Source organism: Ovis aries, chromosome 2, assembly GCF_016772045.2.
Source record: "Ovis aries strain OAR_USU_Benz2616 breed Rambouillet chromosome 2, ARS-UI_Ramb_v3.0, whole genome shotgun sequence".
NCBI lineage: Eukaryota > Metazoa > Chordata > Mammalia > Artiodactyla > Bovidae > Ovis > Ovis aries.
In genome coordinates, this window is record NC_056055.1 from 59565083 (window position 1) to 59583002 (window position 17920).

The window sequence follows — 17920 nt, forward strand, 5'->3', positions numbered from 1 at the left end:
TCTTCCTGACCGAGTCTGAACCCGATTTCTTAACTGTCTGAGCCACCAGGGAAGGACCAGATAGCAGTAGTGCCCAAACTCCCTACTTCTCACAACAAAAAATGTCTCCAGACATTGACAATGTCTCTTCAATAGTAAAATCTCTCCTACCTGAGATACCACTCCTGGGAAAAATCTATCACTTCTAATTCAAAAATATAAAACATCTAACATATCTTGTATGACAGTCTTAAGAGAAATTGTCTAAAATCCCAATTAATCACTTCAGCAAAATGAATCAACAAATAATGCCTTCTGTACTTACCAACTCTGCTGAAAAGCAGCTGTATGCTTGTAAGCTGAATATCAAAGGAATCATAAGCTCTATGCATTATCTCTTCACGATTGGCTCCACCTTGTTTTAAATCTGGTAATTCTGAACGAATTTTACTTGTCACCTTTAAGTTAATTTTAACAGTTTAGACTATGCAAATTACTTCAAATGAAAATATAAAATTTTTATCTTTTAGACTATACATAAAAACTTAACAGGAAAAGATAAACTCACAAGCTGACATACACTGTAAGACAATTAAAAACACCTTTATCCATGACCTATATAATGAGAAGGCAAGGTATAAAGCACGTTTTTACATGATAAGTTGTATTTCCTAACCATTTATATTAAAAAGGGAAAACAAAGCCAGTTCTCGTAAATAATACATCTAAATTTAATTTAATCTGCTAAGAAGACTTTTGCCTGTTACCCCAGGTGTTTCTTGACTTCCTACTTCAGCATTCCAGTCTCCTATAATAAAAAGGACAACTTTTTCGGCAGTTAGTTCTAAAAAGTCTTGTAGGTCTTCACAGAACCATTCAACTTCAACTTCTTCAGCATTACTGGTTACGGCATAGATTGGGATTACTGTGACACTGAATGGTTTGCCTTGGAAATGCAGAGAGATCGTTCTGTTGTTTTTGAGATTGCAACCAAGTACTGAATTTTGGACTCTTTTTTTGACCATGATGGCTACTCCATTTCTTCTAAGGGATTCCTGCCCACAGTAGTAGATATAATGGTCATCTGAGTTAAATTTACCCATTCCAGTCCATTTTAGTTCACTGAATCCTAGAATGGATGTTCACTCTTGCCATCTCCTGTTTGATCACTTGCAATTTGCCTTGATTCATGGACCTAACATTCCAGGTTCCTATGCAATATTGCTCTTTACAGCATCAGACCTCACTTCTATCACCAGTCACATCCACAACTGGGTATTGTTTTTGCTTTGGATGATCCCTTCATTCTTTCTGAAGTTATTTCTCCATTGATCTCTAGTAGCATACTGGGCACCTCTGACCTGGGGAGTTCCTCTTTCAGTATCTTATCATTTTGCCTTTTCATACTGTTCATGGGGTTCTCAAGGCAAGAATACTGAAATGGTTTGCCATTCCCTTCTCCAGTGGACCACATTCTGAATGTGGCTCAGATCAGGAACTCCTTATTGCCAAATTCAGACTTAAATTGAAGAAAGTAGGGAAAACCACAAGACCATTCAGGTATGACCAAAATCAAATCCCTTATGATTATACAGTGGAAGTGAGAAATAGATTTAAGGGACTAAATCTGATAGATACAGTGCCTAATGAACTATGGACAGAAGCTGGTGACATTGTACAGGAGACAGGGATAAAGACCATCCCCATGGAAAAGAAATGCAAAAAAGCAAAATGGCTGTCTGGGGAGGCCTTACAAATAGCTGCGAAAAGAAGAGAAGACATACCTATTCGAATGCGGAGTTCCAAAGAATAGCAAGGAAAGATAAGAGAGCCTTCCTCAGCGATCAATGCAAAGAAATAGAGGAAAACAACAGAATGGGAAAGACTAGAGAACTCTTCAAGAAAATTAGAGATACCAAGGGAACATTTCATGCAAAGATGGGCTCGATAAAGGACAGAAATGGTAGGGACCTAAAAGAAGCAGAAGATATTAAGAGTTGGCAAGAATACACAGAAGAACTGTACAAAAAAGATCTTGACGACCCAGATAATCATGATGCTGTGATCACTCACCTAGAGCCAGACATCCTGCAATGTGAAGTCAAGTGGGCCTTAGAAAGCATCACTATGAAGAAAGCTAGTGGAGGTGATGGAATTCCAGTTGAGCTATTTCAGATCCTGAAAGATGATGCTGTGAAAGTGCTGCACTCAATATGCCAGTAAATTTGGAAAACTCAACAGTGACCACAGCATTGGAAAAAGTCAGTTTTCATTTCAATCCCAAAGAAAGGCAATGCCAATGAATGCTCAAACTACCACACAATTGCACTCATCTCACATGCTAGTTAAGTAATGCTCAAAATTCTCCAAGCCAGGCTTCAGCAATATGTGAACCATGAACTTCCTGATGTTCAAGCTGGTTTGAGAAAAGGCAGAGGAACCAGAGATCAAATTGCCAACATCCACTGAATCATCGAAAAAGCAACAGAGTTCCAGAAAAATATCTATTTCTGCTTTATTGACTATACCAAAGCCTTTGACTCTGTGGATCACAATAAACTGTGGAAAATTCTGAAAGAGATGGGAATACCAGACCACCTAACCTGCCTCTTGAGAAACCTGTATGCAGGTCAAGAAGCAACAGTTAGAACTGGACAGGGAACAACAGACTGGTTCCAAATAGGAAAAGGAGTACATCAAGGCTGTTTATTGTCACCCTGCTTATTTAACTTATATGCAGTGTACATCATGAGAAACGCTGGGCTGGATGAAGCACAAGCTGGAATCAAATTGCTGGGAGAAATATCAATAACCTCAGACATGCAGATGACACCACCCTTATGGCAGAAAGTGAAGAGGAGCTAAGTCTCTTGATGAAAGTGCAAGAGTAGAGTGAAAAAGTTGGCTTAAAGCTCACCATTCAGAAAACGAAGATCATGGCATCCGGTCCCAACACTTCATGGGAAATAGATGGGCAACAGTGGAAACAGTGTCAGACATTATTTTGGGGGGCTCCAAAATCACTGCAGATAGTGATTGCAGCCATGAAATTAAAGACGCTTACTCCTTGGAAGGAAAGTTATGACCAACCTGGATAGCATATTCAAATGCAGAGACATAACTTTGTCAACAAAGGTCCATCTAGTCAAGGCTATGGTTTTTCCAGTGGTCATGTATGGATGTGAAAGTTGGACTGTGAAGAAGGCTGAGTGCTGAAGAATTGATGCTTTTGAACTGCGGTGTTGGAGAAGACTCTTGAGAGTCCCTTGGACTGCAAGGAGATCCAATCAGTCCATTCTATAGGAGATCAGCCCTGGGTTTTCATTGGAAGGACTGATGCTGAAGCTGAAATTCCAATACTTTGGCCACCTCATGCGAAGAGTTGACTCATTGGAAAAGACTCTGATGCTGGGAGGGATTGGGGGCAGGAGGAGAAGGGGACGACAGAGGATGAGATGGCTGCATGGCATCACTGACTCGATGGACATGAGTTTGAGTGAACTCCAGGAGTTGGTGATGGACAGGGAGGCCTGGTGTGATGCAATTCATGGGGTCACAGTGATTCGGACACAATGGATGAATGAACTGAACTGAAGAAGACTTTTTATTAAAAACAATATTAAGACACAAATACATCTTACAAAACATTTCCATGGCATGATAAGATATTTAGATAGCTTTATAATGGTAAGTGAGATTCCAGGATTAAATATTAGTATACCTGATACCTGCATCAAAAAAGCAAGAGAGTTCCAGAAAAACATCTACTTCTGCTTTTGACTATGGCAAAGCCTGTGACTGTGTGGATCACAACAAACTGTTGAAATTCTGAAGGATGGGAACACCAGACCAGCGAATCTGTCCCCTGATAAACCTGTATGCAGGTTAGGAAGCAAGTTAGAACTGAACATGGAACAGCAGACTGGTTCCAAATAAGGAAAGAAGTACGTCAAGGCTGTATATTGTCACCCTGCTTATTTAACTTATAGGCAGAGTATATCATTGAGAAACACTGCTGGATGAAGCACAAGCTGGAATCAAGATTGCCAGGAGAAATATCAATAACCTCAGATACCATCATTATGGCAGAAAGTGAAGAACTAAAAAGCCTCTTGGTGAAAGTGAAAGAGGAGAGTGAAAAAGTTGGCTTAAAGCTCAACATTCAGAAAACTAGGATCATGGCATCTAGTCCCGTCACCTCATGGCAGACAGATGTGGAAACAGTTTCAGACTTTATTTTTTAGGGCTCCAACATCACTGCAGATGATGACTGCAGCCATGAAATTAGAAGATTCTTCCTCCTTGGGAAAAAAAGTTATGGCCAGCCTAGTTCAGTTCAGTTCAATCGCTCAGTCGTGTACGACTCTTTGCGACCCCATGAACCACAGCACGCCAGGCCTCCTTGTTCATCACTAGTTCCCAGCGTCCACCCAAACCCATGTCCATTGAGTTGGTGATGTCATCCAACCATCTCATCCTCTTCTCCTCCTGCCCTCAATCTTTCCCAACATCAGTCTTTTCTAATGAGTCAGCTCTTCACATCAGGTGGCCAAAGTATTGGAGTTTCAGCTTAAACATCTGTCCTTCCAAAGAACACCCAGGACTGATCTCCTTTAGGACTGGTTGGATCTCCTTGCTGTCCAAGGGACTCTCAAGAGTCTTCTCCAACACCACAGTTCAAAAGCATCAATTCTTCAGCACTCAGCTTTCTTTACAGTCCAACTCTCACATCTGTACATGAGAGAGAGTCTCTTGGACAAAAAGGAGATCAATCCTAAGGGAAATAAGTCCTAATATTCATTGGAAGAACTAATGCTGAAGCTGAAACTCCAATACTTTGGCCACCTGGTGCAAAGAACTGACTTACTGGAAAAGACCCTGATGTTGGGAAAGATTGAAGGTGGGAGGAGAAGGGGACGAGAGAGGATGAGATGGTTGGATGGCATCATCAACTCAATGGACATGAGTTTGAGTAAACTCTCGGAGTTGGTGATGGACAGGGAGGCCTGTCATGCTGTAGTCCATGGAGTCACAAAGAGCTGGACATGGCTGAGTGACTGAACTGAACTGATAACTGAATTTTAATTCCATCTCTGCCATTTATGCAACCTCAATGAGCTTCCCTAATAGCTCAGTTGGTAAAGAATTCACCTGCAATGCAAGAGACCCTGGTTCGATTCCTGGTTCAGGAAGATCCGCTGGAGAAGGGATAGGGTACACACTCCACTATTCTTGGGCTTCCCTTGTGGCTCAGCTGGTAAAGTATCCACCTGCAATGCTGGAGACCTGGGGTTCGATCCCTGGGTTGGGAAGATCCCCTGGAGAAGGGAAAGGCTACCCACTCCAGCATTCTGGCCTGGAGAATTCCACGGACTGTAAAGTCCATGGGGTCGCAAAGAGTTGGACACAACTGAGCGACCTTCACTTTTCAAGCGAGTTATAGTTATATAACTCTTCCATGCTATACTCTTCATGCTACTTTTTTCACTCAAGTATCCTGGAAATCATTTTACAGTAGTATATAAAGATTTTGTTCACCCATTCATTCATATACATACATACACACACACACACACACACACACACACACACACGCATATATGCTTTGTATTATAAAATTTTCCCCTCTATTTTACAGTTCATTTGAAGTACACAGTCAAAATTGACTATCTGTTTGAAAGTAACAAATTTTATGCAAAATGTTATGCAAATTGCATAAGGTCATAAAACTAAAGATATACGGTTACTTTTGACCACTATACCTTTCCACTGGCTATTTCCACTATACCACACTGCCCATGAATCAAATCCATAAGCAAATTCAAATATGAATTATTAGCTGTATAAAATTATTATAAATGTAAATCCAGCAGTGTCTACATAATTACTAATTGAGGAGTAAAAAAATACATAAAGGAGAATGTCAATATCAAGGAAAGACACATATTTATTAGGTGGCCAGAAAGAGCATTCCATATCTATCCCTCTTGGGTCTTAAACTGTTAGCTGCTGCTGCTGCTGCTGCTGCTGCTGCTAAGTTGCTTTAGTCTTGTCCGACTCTATGCAACCCCATAGACGGCAGCCCACCAGGCTCCCCTGCCCCTGGGATTCTCCAGACAAGAACACTGGAGTGGGTTGCCATTTCCTTCTCCAATGCATGAAAGTGAAAAATGAAAGTGAAGTCGCTCAGTTGTGTCTGACTCTTCGCGACCCCATGGACTGCAGCCTACATTTAATGATATGGAGTACTCCTTTCCAACTGAGCTTCCTATGATGATAAAAATGCTCTCCACCTGTTTTAATACAGTAGCCACAAGCCATTTGTGACTATTAAATGCTGGAATGTAGCTAAAGTATAACTAAGGAACTAAATTTAAAAAAAAACTTTATTCAATTTAAATAAATACAAGTGGGTACCATATTGAACAGCATAGAACCAGAAACACAGAAAAAAGTATTCTCTACTCAAAACTGATGGAAAAACACACATAACTGAATAGGAAGGGAAATGAAAGAAGACCATCTCTCAATTATAGGATTATTTAATAGAAATAATAAAATGTCAATATTTATAGTATATACAAAAAAAATTTCAGAAGGATGAAAATACATTTGATGACTTCTAGAACTTCTTCCTACTCTATACGTTTTAATTGTTCAAGGAATAAATTTAAATTAAAAAGGAAATAAACTCCTCAAGAATTACTCTCAAATTTTACAAATATACTTCTTAGGTTTGCCTCTGACCTTCAGCATTCAATTGGTCATTTTCGTGTAAGAAATGTAGAAAACTACCTAACTAAATGAAACCACGTTATTCGTTACAAACAGGGGCTTTCTCAAATTTTAGTTTCTGCTACTAAGCTAAAAATTAATTTACCAAATCAAACACCTATAAACCAAGAGACATCTTAAACAAAGTAATACCTTTAGATGTCCAAGATCCAAAAGAAGGAGATTTGACGTAGGGCTAAAGATACCATCTTGTGGGATAATGATATATGAAGCATTCAAGTTAATTTTGAGATCAAGAACTTTCTGTGTTTCAATAATATATACCAGACCTGCAGGAAATTTAAATCTTTACAATGAATAATGTTCACAAATTACTCAAGAAACAGAGAATCACTAAACACATGAATTAGTAACACAATTTTAAAATAATATGAAGTTAGTATTAATTTTTAAATAACCTTCAGCAAGATGTTTTCAATATAAAGTCAATGTGTATGCTCCTTATTAAATATTAACCAAGTATAAAACTGTAATAATCAAAACAGAATTTTTGATCTATAAACTCAATTGGGTAAAACTTAGAAGATACACATCTAAAAAAATTAAGTTCCACGAAATAGTTATTCATATCTGTGATATTAGAATCTCTGTAATCCTCCCCAATTTGTGAAATTAACACAGCTATGTCTGCTATACCAAACAATGAACTCAACCTTTATATTAATTTAGACAATGAAAAATTTTCGATTACTAAATCATCTTCAACAAAACCATATGTAAACCAAAATAAGCAACCAGAGCTTTCTATAAAAAGACAAATCTATCTCAATGAATTTTAACTAAAATAATGTTTGCAACTTATATTAAAACTAGAATTTAAATCCTGGTAACATCAATAAGTAGGTAGCCAAACTTTTTCTTCCACTTAAAGCAATAAAAATTGTGGGACATAGAGCAAAACAAACAGCAATGAAAATGAAACATTAAAAACATTAAGAGGAGGCAAGAGAGTAAGCATCTATCAAGTGGAAAGTCAAACTGAAAAGAGTTAGCCAAAAGATTTCAAAGGGAACCAAAAAAATTTTATCCTGAGACCATGTTCTGGCAGTTGGTAAACTTTGAAACTCCTTTCCATAGTCTCACAGAGTATAGGGAACAGATGACAAAAAAATAGAGTCCAGCAGGAGTTCTCATAAATCTGGGCTCTAAAAGATACATACTAAAATTAAGAATAATACAGAAGTTAAATCTCCCTCTCCCTATAAACCTACCCATAAGAAAATGCAAAGAATGTCTCTGAGAAAAACTTGGTGCTGCAGAAGTCTCCTGAGAGTCCCATGGACTGCAAGGAGATCAAACCAGTCAATCCTAAAGGAAATCAACCCTGAATATTCACTGGAAGGACTGATGCTAAAGCCGAACCTCCAATACTCTGGCCACCTGATAGAAAGAGCCAGCTGATTGGAAAAGACCATGATGGTGGAAAACACTGAGGGCAGAAAGAAAAGGGGGTGAAGAGAGACTGTTTAAGTTTCAAATGGTACAAGGGTGGGAGTTGAGGAAACAATGCTGTAATTTATCCAAAGGCAGGCAAAAAACAGTCAAGAAACAGAAAAGACTGAATAGCACAGCTTGAAAAACACTTCATATATGTTGTTGAAATGACACATCTAGAACTACAGATAGAAGGGAAAAAGAACATAGAAGAATAAAAAAAAAACATGTAGCAGACAAATTACAACCAAAAGAAACCTGAAATATATATACTATAATCAGAACAAACAGAATATTGAAAGATTAAAGCATTACTAAAAATATTGACAATTTCATATAGATAAAAGAGTTGGTTCACAGGAAAAAATTATCTCTGTATATACCTAATTAGCCACAAATCTATAAAGCAGAAAATTACAGATTCACATGAAATATACAAGTCAACATTGACAGTGAGGTGTTTTTCATGTACTTCTCTAAATAACTGTTAGAATATGGTGAAAAGGGAAAAAAAAAATCTACTAAGGATACAGAAGACATGAAGTACATACTTTTCAAATATATATGGAACATTTTTAAAACGACCATATGTTGAGCTAGAAAGCAAGTCTCAACAAATTACAAATCATTAAAAACCACAGAGATCATCTCTATAGTTATCTATATTTTTAAAAAATGAACCTCTAGTTTAAAATTATTCCCAAAGAAATCTCCTAGCCCAAAGACTGAAAAAAGAAATGAGACCCAATCTTATACGAACTCTCCAAGATAATAAAGAAGGGTGGAACTTCTAGGTTCTGAGACCGATAGACTAAAATCTGGAAGTCATTACAAGAAAGGAAAATATAGACCAGTTTCTGTCATAAACAGAATTTCAAAAATCCTAACAAAATTTTGCAATTAACATGAATGTGATTCAAAGGTCAGACCTTTCTAAGTTTAAGACATAGTTATCATTATATTTGAATTTAAATATATAAAAGTACCAGACTATGTTTCAATTAAAACTATATCTAGTCTACAAATATAAACCCAAAGAATACTAAAATCAGTATAACATGACTCAAACTGTATTAAATGATAAACCAACAATAATACTGGCATTTACCTGTTGCTGTCTTATCACGAAATTCTTCAAGTTTTGTCAAAGTTACTGAAGTCAGCTGTGCTAGATTTACCTCTTTTGGAGGTCTGAAGAATTCTACTATACTATTCACTGTTCTCTGTTAAAATAAGTATCAATAACATGAGGACAAACTCAAGGCAAATAGAAATATATTAAAACTTAGGAATTGCAAAAAATGCTTACTGCATCATATAACATTTCCAAAGGTTCAGCTTCTATGATACACCTCTGAGCAACAGTTTCATCTAAAGGATTTATCTCAAACATAATTTTCAAGAGTGATCCAGCATCATCTAATGAAGACAGGAGGCGGGGTTTTGTTGAGTTATCTGGTAAGCCAGTAACATGAAATGAATCTATTTTGGTTTCAAATCTGCATGAAAAAAAGACAAGAAAAAAATTAGCAATCAATATAATCTTAAAGTATTTTTCAAATTAAAAATAGTAAAATAAATTTCACTCTGCATTTCTTGCTACTCTGTTTCATGCACAACAAAGAAAATACACAGCTATTTAATCTAAACTGACATAGATTTATTCACAAAGAATTCTATTCACATTTTAATTTCTAGATTAAGAAGTTTTGAAGGGTTTGGGGTTTCTGGTTCCCTATGAAAGGACTTTTAAGTTACCACTCCATACTAACAAGTAAAAAGTTGAAGAACTGAAAAACCAAAAACTCTTCTTGGATATGTAAGAGGGGAGGACACAGGGTAAACTGCTGCCCCTAAGACTGGAGAGATAGACAGTTAGTCACAACTTACCAGAGCAGAGACCTGCAAAAGGAAGACACCATGGACACCAGAACCAAGGCTGGAAAATCTAAACTGTAACTGATGAATTGCTGGCGATGTTAGTGTAGATGACTGAGAGCTAAAAACTCTAGAGGTAGCCAGCCATTGGGAGGCCCCAAATAATTTGATATATACCTCCAGGAATTTGACCAAGTTCTAACAGTAAAAACTGGAGAAATATCTCCTCCTCAGGCGAGGAGTGGTCAAACAGGAGATGACTGAACATCGACATTTTAGGAACCAGTCAACTAAAATAGACCAAAATGAGAGAATTTAATTCAGATGACCATTATATCAACTACTGTGGGCAAGAATCCCTTAGAAGGATTGCAATAGCCCTCAAAGACAATGAGAGTCTGAAATGTAGTACTTGGGAATGCTCTTTGTTTGTTTCCAAAGCAAACCATTCAATATCACAGTAATCCAAGTCTACGTCCCAACCACTAATACTGAAGAAAGCGAATTTGAATGGTTCCATCAAGATCTACAAGACCTTCTAGAACTAACACTCCAAAAAGATGTCCGTTTCATCACAGACGAATGGAATGCAAAAGGAGAAAGTCAAAAGATACCCGCAAGTAACAAGCAAGTTTGACCATGGAGTACAAAATGAAGCAGGGCAAAGGCTAATAGACTTCTGCAAAGAGAACGCACTGGTCCAAGAAAACATTCTTTACCAACAAAGCAAGAGACAACTTTACACATGAACATTACCAGATGGTCAATTTCAAAATCAGGTTGATTATATTGTTTGCAGTTGAAGATGCAAAAGCTCTTTCGAGTCAGCTAAAACAAGACCAGGAGCTGACTATGGCTCAGATCATGAGTGCCTTATTGAAAATTCAGACTTAAATTGAAGAAAGTAAGGAAAACCACTAGTTCAATCAGGTATGACTTAAATCAAATGCCTTATGATTATACAATGATTATACAGTGATCAAATGCCTTATGATTATACAGCTTCACAGGAAAGAAGATGGAGAGTGCACAGCAGGTGACTGTGACTGGATTTGCATTTGAAATTTGGCCTCCACAGAAGAACTGTTTCCTGGGACAGCAAGAGCAGAAGGCAGACCAAAGCAAGGCTGATGAGTGACCCAGGTGACACATTCACATGGAAAATCTCCTTCCCATCTTTGTCTTCATCTCCAAGGACAGGTACTCTGCATGCTGTGGAGAATATATCAAGCCCTAAGCCTTTGGAGTGGGAGCAATAACTCCAAGACCCTAAACTATCAGAGACTAACCCTAGGGAGGATCAAATAGTGAGACCTCACACAAAGGAAACCACTTGAATACAAGACCTGGCATTACCAGGTAGTACCCTGTGCAGTACACCTCATCTAAACAACAACAAAAAACAAAAATACAAAACCAATCATCAGCAGACAGGATTATCACCTCACTCAGCCTTGCCCATTAGAGGGAAAAGAAACAAACACTCAGCACAAATCTCAGCCTATAGGAAGCTTACACAAACCACTGCACCAATCTTAGGAGGGCAGAAATCAAAAGGAAGAAAGAATTCAACCATGAAGCCTGGGAAAAGGAGACCTCAAACACAAAATTTAAAAAATAATGAAAGGCAAAGAAATACTACACAAATGAAGGAGCAAACTAGAAACAAAGTCCAAATAAATGAAGAGAAAATAGGCAAACACCTGAAAAAGAATTCAGAATAATGATAGTAAAGATTATCATAAACCTTGAAAACAAAATGGAGAAAATGCAAGAATCAACTAACAAAGACCGAGATGAACTGAAGACTAAACATAGAGACAAAAAACAGAATTACTGAAATTTAAAGTACTCTATAAGGAATCAATAGCAGAATATCTAAAGCAGAAGAACAAATCAGTGAATTAGAAGATAAAATGGTGGAAATAACTTCTAAAGAGCAAAATAAAGGAAAAAGAATGAAAAGCACTGAGGATAGCATCAGAGACATCTGGGACAATATAAAATGCACCAACATTCAAATTATAGGGGTCCCAGAAGAAGAAGAGAAAAAGAAAGGGTATGAGAAAATTTTTGAAGAGATTATAGTTGAAAATTTCCCTAACATCGAAAAGGAATAGTCAATTAAGTCCTAGAGGCACAGAGTCCCACACAGGATAACCCAAGGAGAAACATGTCAGTTCAGTTCAGTTCAGTCGCTCAGTCGTGTCCGGCTCTTTGCGACCACACAAACTAATCAAACTAACAAAGACTAAACACAAAGAAAGACTATTAAAAGCAGCAAGGGAGAAGCAACAAGTAACATACAAGGGAAACCCCATACGCATAACAGCTGATCTTTCAGCAGAAACTCTGCAGGCCAAAAGGAAATAGAAGGATATATTTGAAGTACTGAAAGGGAAAAATCTACAATCAAGATTACCCAGCAAGGATCTCATTCAAAATTGATGGAGAAATAAAAAGCTTTTCAGACAAGCAAAAGTTAAGAGAATTCAGTACCACCAAACCAGCTTTACAGTAAATGTTAAAGGGACTTATGGTCAAGAAATACAAGAAAAGAAAAAGATCTACAAAATCAACCCCAAACAATTATGAAAATGGCAACAGGAATATATATATCAATAATTACTTTAAATGTAAATGGATTAATTGCTCCAACCGAAAGACACAGACTGGCTGAATGGAAACAAAAACAAGACCCTCATATATGCTGTCTACAAGAAACCCACTTCAGACCTAAAGACACATACGATGGAAAGTGAGAGGATGGAAAAATATACTCCATACAAATGGGAAGCAAAAGAAAGCTGGAGTAGCAATTCTCGTATCAGACAAAATAGACCTTAAAGAAGATTATAAGAGATAAGGAAGGACACTAAATAATGATAAAGGGATCAATCCAAGAGGAAGACATAACAATTGTAAATATCTATGCACCCAACATAGGAGTACCTCAGTACATAAGACGAACACTAACAGACATAAAAGGAGAAATTGATAGTAACACAGTATTAGTAGGAGACTTTAACACCCCACTTACACCAATGGACAGATCATCAAAACAGAAAATAAATAAGGAAACACAAGTCTTAAATGATACATTAGATAAAATGGATCTCATTGATATCTTCAGGACATTCCATCCAAATGCAGAAGAATACATCTTCTCAAGATTGACTTCCTTGGTGGCTCAGATGGTAAAGCGTCTGTCTATGATGCGGGAGACTGGGGTTTGATCCCTGGGTTGGGAAGATCCCTTGGAGAAGGAAATGGCAATCCACTCCAGTACTACTGCCTGGAAAATCCCACGGACGGAGGAGCCTGGTGGGCTATAGTTCACGGGGTCACAAAGAGTCGTACACGACTGAGCGACTTCACATTCAGGTTCAAACCTTCTCAATTGCACATGGAACATTCTTCATGATAGACCGTATCCTGGGTCACAAATCAAACTTCAGTAAACTTAAGAAAACTGAAACGTATCAAGCATTTTCTCCGACCACAACACTTTGAGATTAGATATCAATTACAAGGAAAAAACTGTAAGAAACACAAACACATGGAGATTAAACAACACGTTTCTAAATAACCAACAGGTTACTGAAGAAACCAAAAGAGAAATCAAAAAATTTCTAGAAACAAATGACAATGAAAACACAACAACGCAAAATCTATGGTATGCAGCAAAAGGTTTTCTAAGAGGGAAGTTTGTAGCAATACAATCCTACCTCAAGAAACAAAAAAAAGGCAAATAGACAACCTAACTTTACACCTGAATAGCTGGAAAAAGAACAAAACCCAAAAAATTAGTAGAAGGAAAGAAATCATAAAGATCCAAGCAAAAGTAAATAAAAAAGAAATGAAAGAAATAACAGTAAAGGTTAATAAAACTAAAAGCTGGTTCTTTGAGAAGATAAACAAAATTCACAAACCTTTAGCCAGACTCAGCAAAAAAAAAAGACAGAAGAATCAAATCAACAAAATAAGAAATGAAAACAGAGAGGGTTACAACAGACAATGCAGAATTACAAAGAACTACAAGAGACTATTATGAACAACTATATGGCAATAAAATGGATAACCTGGAAGAAATGCACAGATTCTAAGAAAAGTTCAATCTTCCAAGACTGAACCAGGAAGAAATACAAATTATGAACAACCTAATTACAAGCACTGAAGTTGAAGTTGTGATCAAAAATCTCCCAAAAAACAAAAGCCCAGGACCAGATGGCTTCACAGGAGAATTCCATCAAACATTTAGAGAAGAGCTAATGCCTATCCTTCTAAAACTCTTTCAAAAAACTGCAGAGGAAGAACACTTCCAAACTGATTCTATGAGGCCACCATCACCCTGATACCAAAATCAAAGACAGTACAAAAAAAGAAAACTATAGGCCAATATCACTGATGAACTTCGATGCAAAAATCCTCAACAAAATCTTAGCAAACAGAATTCAGCAACACATCAAAAACCTCATACACCATGATCAAGTTGGGTTTATTCCAGGAATGCAAGGATTCTCCCATGCATGCAAAACCATCAATGTGATACACCATTATTAACAAATTGAAAGATAAAAACCATATGATCATAATAGATGCCGAAAAAGTCTTTGACATAATTCAGCAACAATTTATGATGAAAACTCTTCAAAAAATGGGCATAGAAGGAACCTGCCTCAACACAGTAAAGGCCATATATGATAAGCCTAAGCAAACATCATTCTCAATGGTGAAAACTGAAAGCATTCCCCCTAAGATCAAGAACAAGACCAGGTTGTCCACTTTCATCACTATTATTCAACATAGTTCTGGAAGTCCTAGCTATAGCAATCAAAGAAAAAGAAATAAAATGAATCCAGATTGGAAAAGAAGAAGTAAAGCTCTCACTGTTTGCAAATGACATGATACTGTACATGAGTGAGTGAGCGAGTGAAGTCTCTCAGGCATGTCCGACTCTGTGACCCCGTGGACTATAGCCCACCAGGCTCCTCCGACCATGGGATTCTCCAGGCAAGAATACTGGAGTGGGTTGCCATTTCCTTCTCCAGGGGATCTTCTGAACCCAGGGATCAAACCCATGTCTCCCGCACTGCAGGCAGATGCTTTAACCTCTGCGCCACCAGGGAAGCCCAGTGACACTGTACATAGAAAACCCAAAAGACAGTATCAGAAAATTACTAGAGTTAATCAGTGAAATCAGCAAAGTCGCAGGATACAAAATCACAACACAGAAATCAGTTGCATTTCTATATCTAACAATGAAAAATCAGAAAGAAATTAAACAATCAATCCCATTCACCACTGCAACACGAAGAATTAAATATCTAGGAATAAACTTACCTAAGGAGACAAAAGAACTGTAAACAGAAAATTACAAGACACTAATGAAAGAAATCAAAGATGACATAAACAAATGGAGAGATATTCCATGTTCCTGGGTAGGAAGAATCAATATTGTGAAAATGACTACACTACCAAACGCAATCTACAGATTCAATGCAATCCCTATCAAACTACCAATGAAGTTTTTTTCACAGAACTAGAACAAAAATTTCACAATTCATATGGAAACACAAAAGATCCCGAATAGCCAAAGCAGTCCTAAGAAAGAAAAATGGAGCTGGAGGAAATTAACCTTCCCGACTTCAGATTATACTACAAGTACAGTCATCAAGACAGTATGGTACTGGCACAAAAACAGAAATACAGACCAATGGAACAAGATAGAAAGCCCGGAAATAAACCCATGCACCTATGGGTACCTTATTTTTGACATAGGAGGCAAGAATATACAATGGGGCAAAGACAGACTCTTCAATCTATGGTGCTGGGAAAACTGGACAGCTACCTATAAAAGAATGAAGTTAGAACACTTCCTAACACCATTCACAGAGACAAACTCAAAATGGATTAAAGACCTAAACATAAGATCAGAAACATTAAAACTCTTAGAGCAAAAACATAGGCTGAACCCTCAATGACATAAATCAAAGAAAGATCCACTATGAATCACCTCTTAGAATAGTGGAAATAAAAGCAAAAGTAAACAAATGGGACCTGATTAAACTTAAAAGCTTTTGCACACCTAAGGAAACTATAAGCAAGATGAAAAGACAACCATCAGAACGGGAGAAAATGATAGCAAATGAATCAACTGACAAAGGATTAATTTCCAAAAATACAAGCAGCTCATACAACTCAATGCCAGAAAAACAAACAACCCAATCAAAAAGCAGGAGAAAGACCTAAACAGACTTTTCTCCAAGGAAGACATACAGATGGCTAACAAACACATGAAAAGATGCTGAACATTGCTCATTATTCAGTTCAGTTCAGTCACTCAGTTGCGTCAAGACTCTTTGCGACCCCATGAATCGCAGGACGCCAGGCCTCCCTGTCCATCACCAACTTCTGGAGTTCACCTAGACTCACGTCCATCGAGTCAGTGATGCCATCCAGCCATCTCATCCTCGGTCGTCCCCTTCTCCTCCTGCCCCCAATCCCTCCCAGCATCAGAGTCTTTTCCAATGAGTCAACTCTTCGCATGAGGTGGCCAAAGTACTGGAGCTTCAGCTTTAGCATCATTCCTTCAAAGAAATCCCAGGGCTGATCTCCTTGCAGTCCAAGGGACTCTCAAGAGTCTTCTCCAACACCACAGTTCAAACGCATCAATTCTTTGGTGCTCAGCCTTCTTCACTGTCCAACTCTCACATCCATACATGACCACAGGAAAAACCATAGCCTTGACCACACAGACCTTAGTCCACAAAGTAATGTCTCTGCTTTTGAGAAATGAAAATCTAAACCACTATGAGATATCACTTCACACTGGTCAGAATCAGTTCAGTTCAGTCGCTCAGTCATGTTTGACCCTTTGCAACCCCATGAATCACAGCATGCCAGGCCCCCGTCCATCACCAACTCCCGGTCATCATGGCCATCTAAAAGTCTACAAACAATAAATGCTGGAGAAGGTGTAGACAAAAGGGAATGCTCTTGCACTGTTGGTGGCAATGTAAATGGATACAGCCACTATGGAAGACAGCATGGAGATTCGTTTAAATAATGGGAATAAAACCACCATATGACCAAGCAATCCCACTCCTAGGCATATATCCTGAGGAAACCAAAACTGAAAAAGACACATGTATCCCACTGTTCATTGCAGCACGATTTACAATAGCTAGAACATGGAAGCAACCTATATGTTCATTGACAGATGAATGGATAAAGAAGGTGTGGTACATATATACAATGGAATACCACTCAGCCATAAAAAGGAATACATTTGAGTCAGTTCTAATGAGGTGGATGAACCTAGAACCCATTATACAGAGTGAAGTAAGTGAGAAAGAGAAAGATAAATATCGCATTCTAATGCATATATATGGAATCTAGGAAAATGGTACTGAAGAACTGATTTACAGGGCAGCAATGGAGAAACAGATATAGAGAACAGACTTATGGACATGAGGAGAGGGAGGAGAAGGTGAGATGTATGGAAATAGTAACATGGAAACTTAATTACCATATGTAAAACAGACAGTCAATGGGAATTTGCTATATGGCTCAGGAAACTCAAACAGGGGCTCTGCATCAACCTAGAGGGGTGGGATGGAGAGGGAGATGGGAGGGATGTTCAAAAGGGAGTTGATATATTTATACCTATGGCTGATTCATGTTGAGGTTTGACAGAAAACAACAAAATTCTATAAAAAAATTATCCTTCAATAAAAAAATAATTAAAAAAATAAATAAAACTCAACACATAAAAAACGAAGATCATGGCATCCAGGCCCATCACTTCATGGCAAATAGATGGGGAAAAAAT

The 17920-nt window shown here is 37.8% G+C and overlaps 1 protein-coding gene across 4 annotated transcripts in view; it reads right to left on the reverse strand.

Annotated features, from left to right (window-relative positions):
• The window catches only part of VPS13A (vacuolar protein sorting 13 homolog A), a 270963-nt gene that overhangs the window by 173877 nt on the left and 79166 nt on the right, over positions 1-17920 (reverse strand). For all 4 annotated transcript variants that reach the window (XM_027964486.2, XM_027964487.3, XM_027964488.3 and 1 more), the window contains exons 18-21: positions 9518-9707; positions 9317-9431; positions 6907-7043; positions 305-437 (exon numbers count right to left, since the gene is read on the reverse strand). In XM_027964486.2, the coding sequence (XP_027820287.2) occupies positions 305-437; positions 6907-7043; positions 9317-9431; positions 9518-9707 (575 nt within the window). The remainder of the gene's footprint in view (positions 1-304; positions 438-6906; positions 7044-9316; positions 9432-9517; positions 9708-17920) is intronic.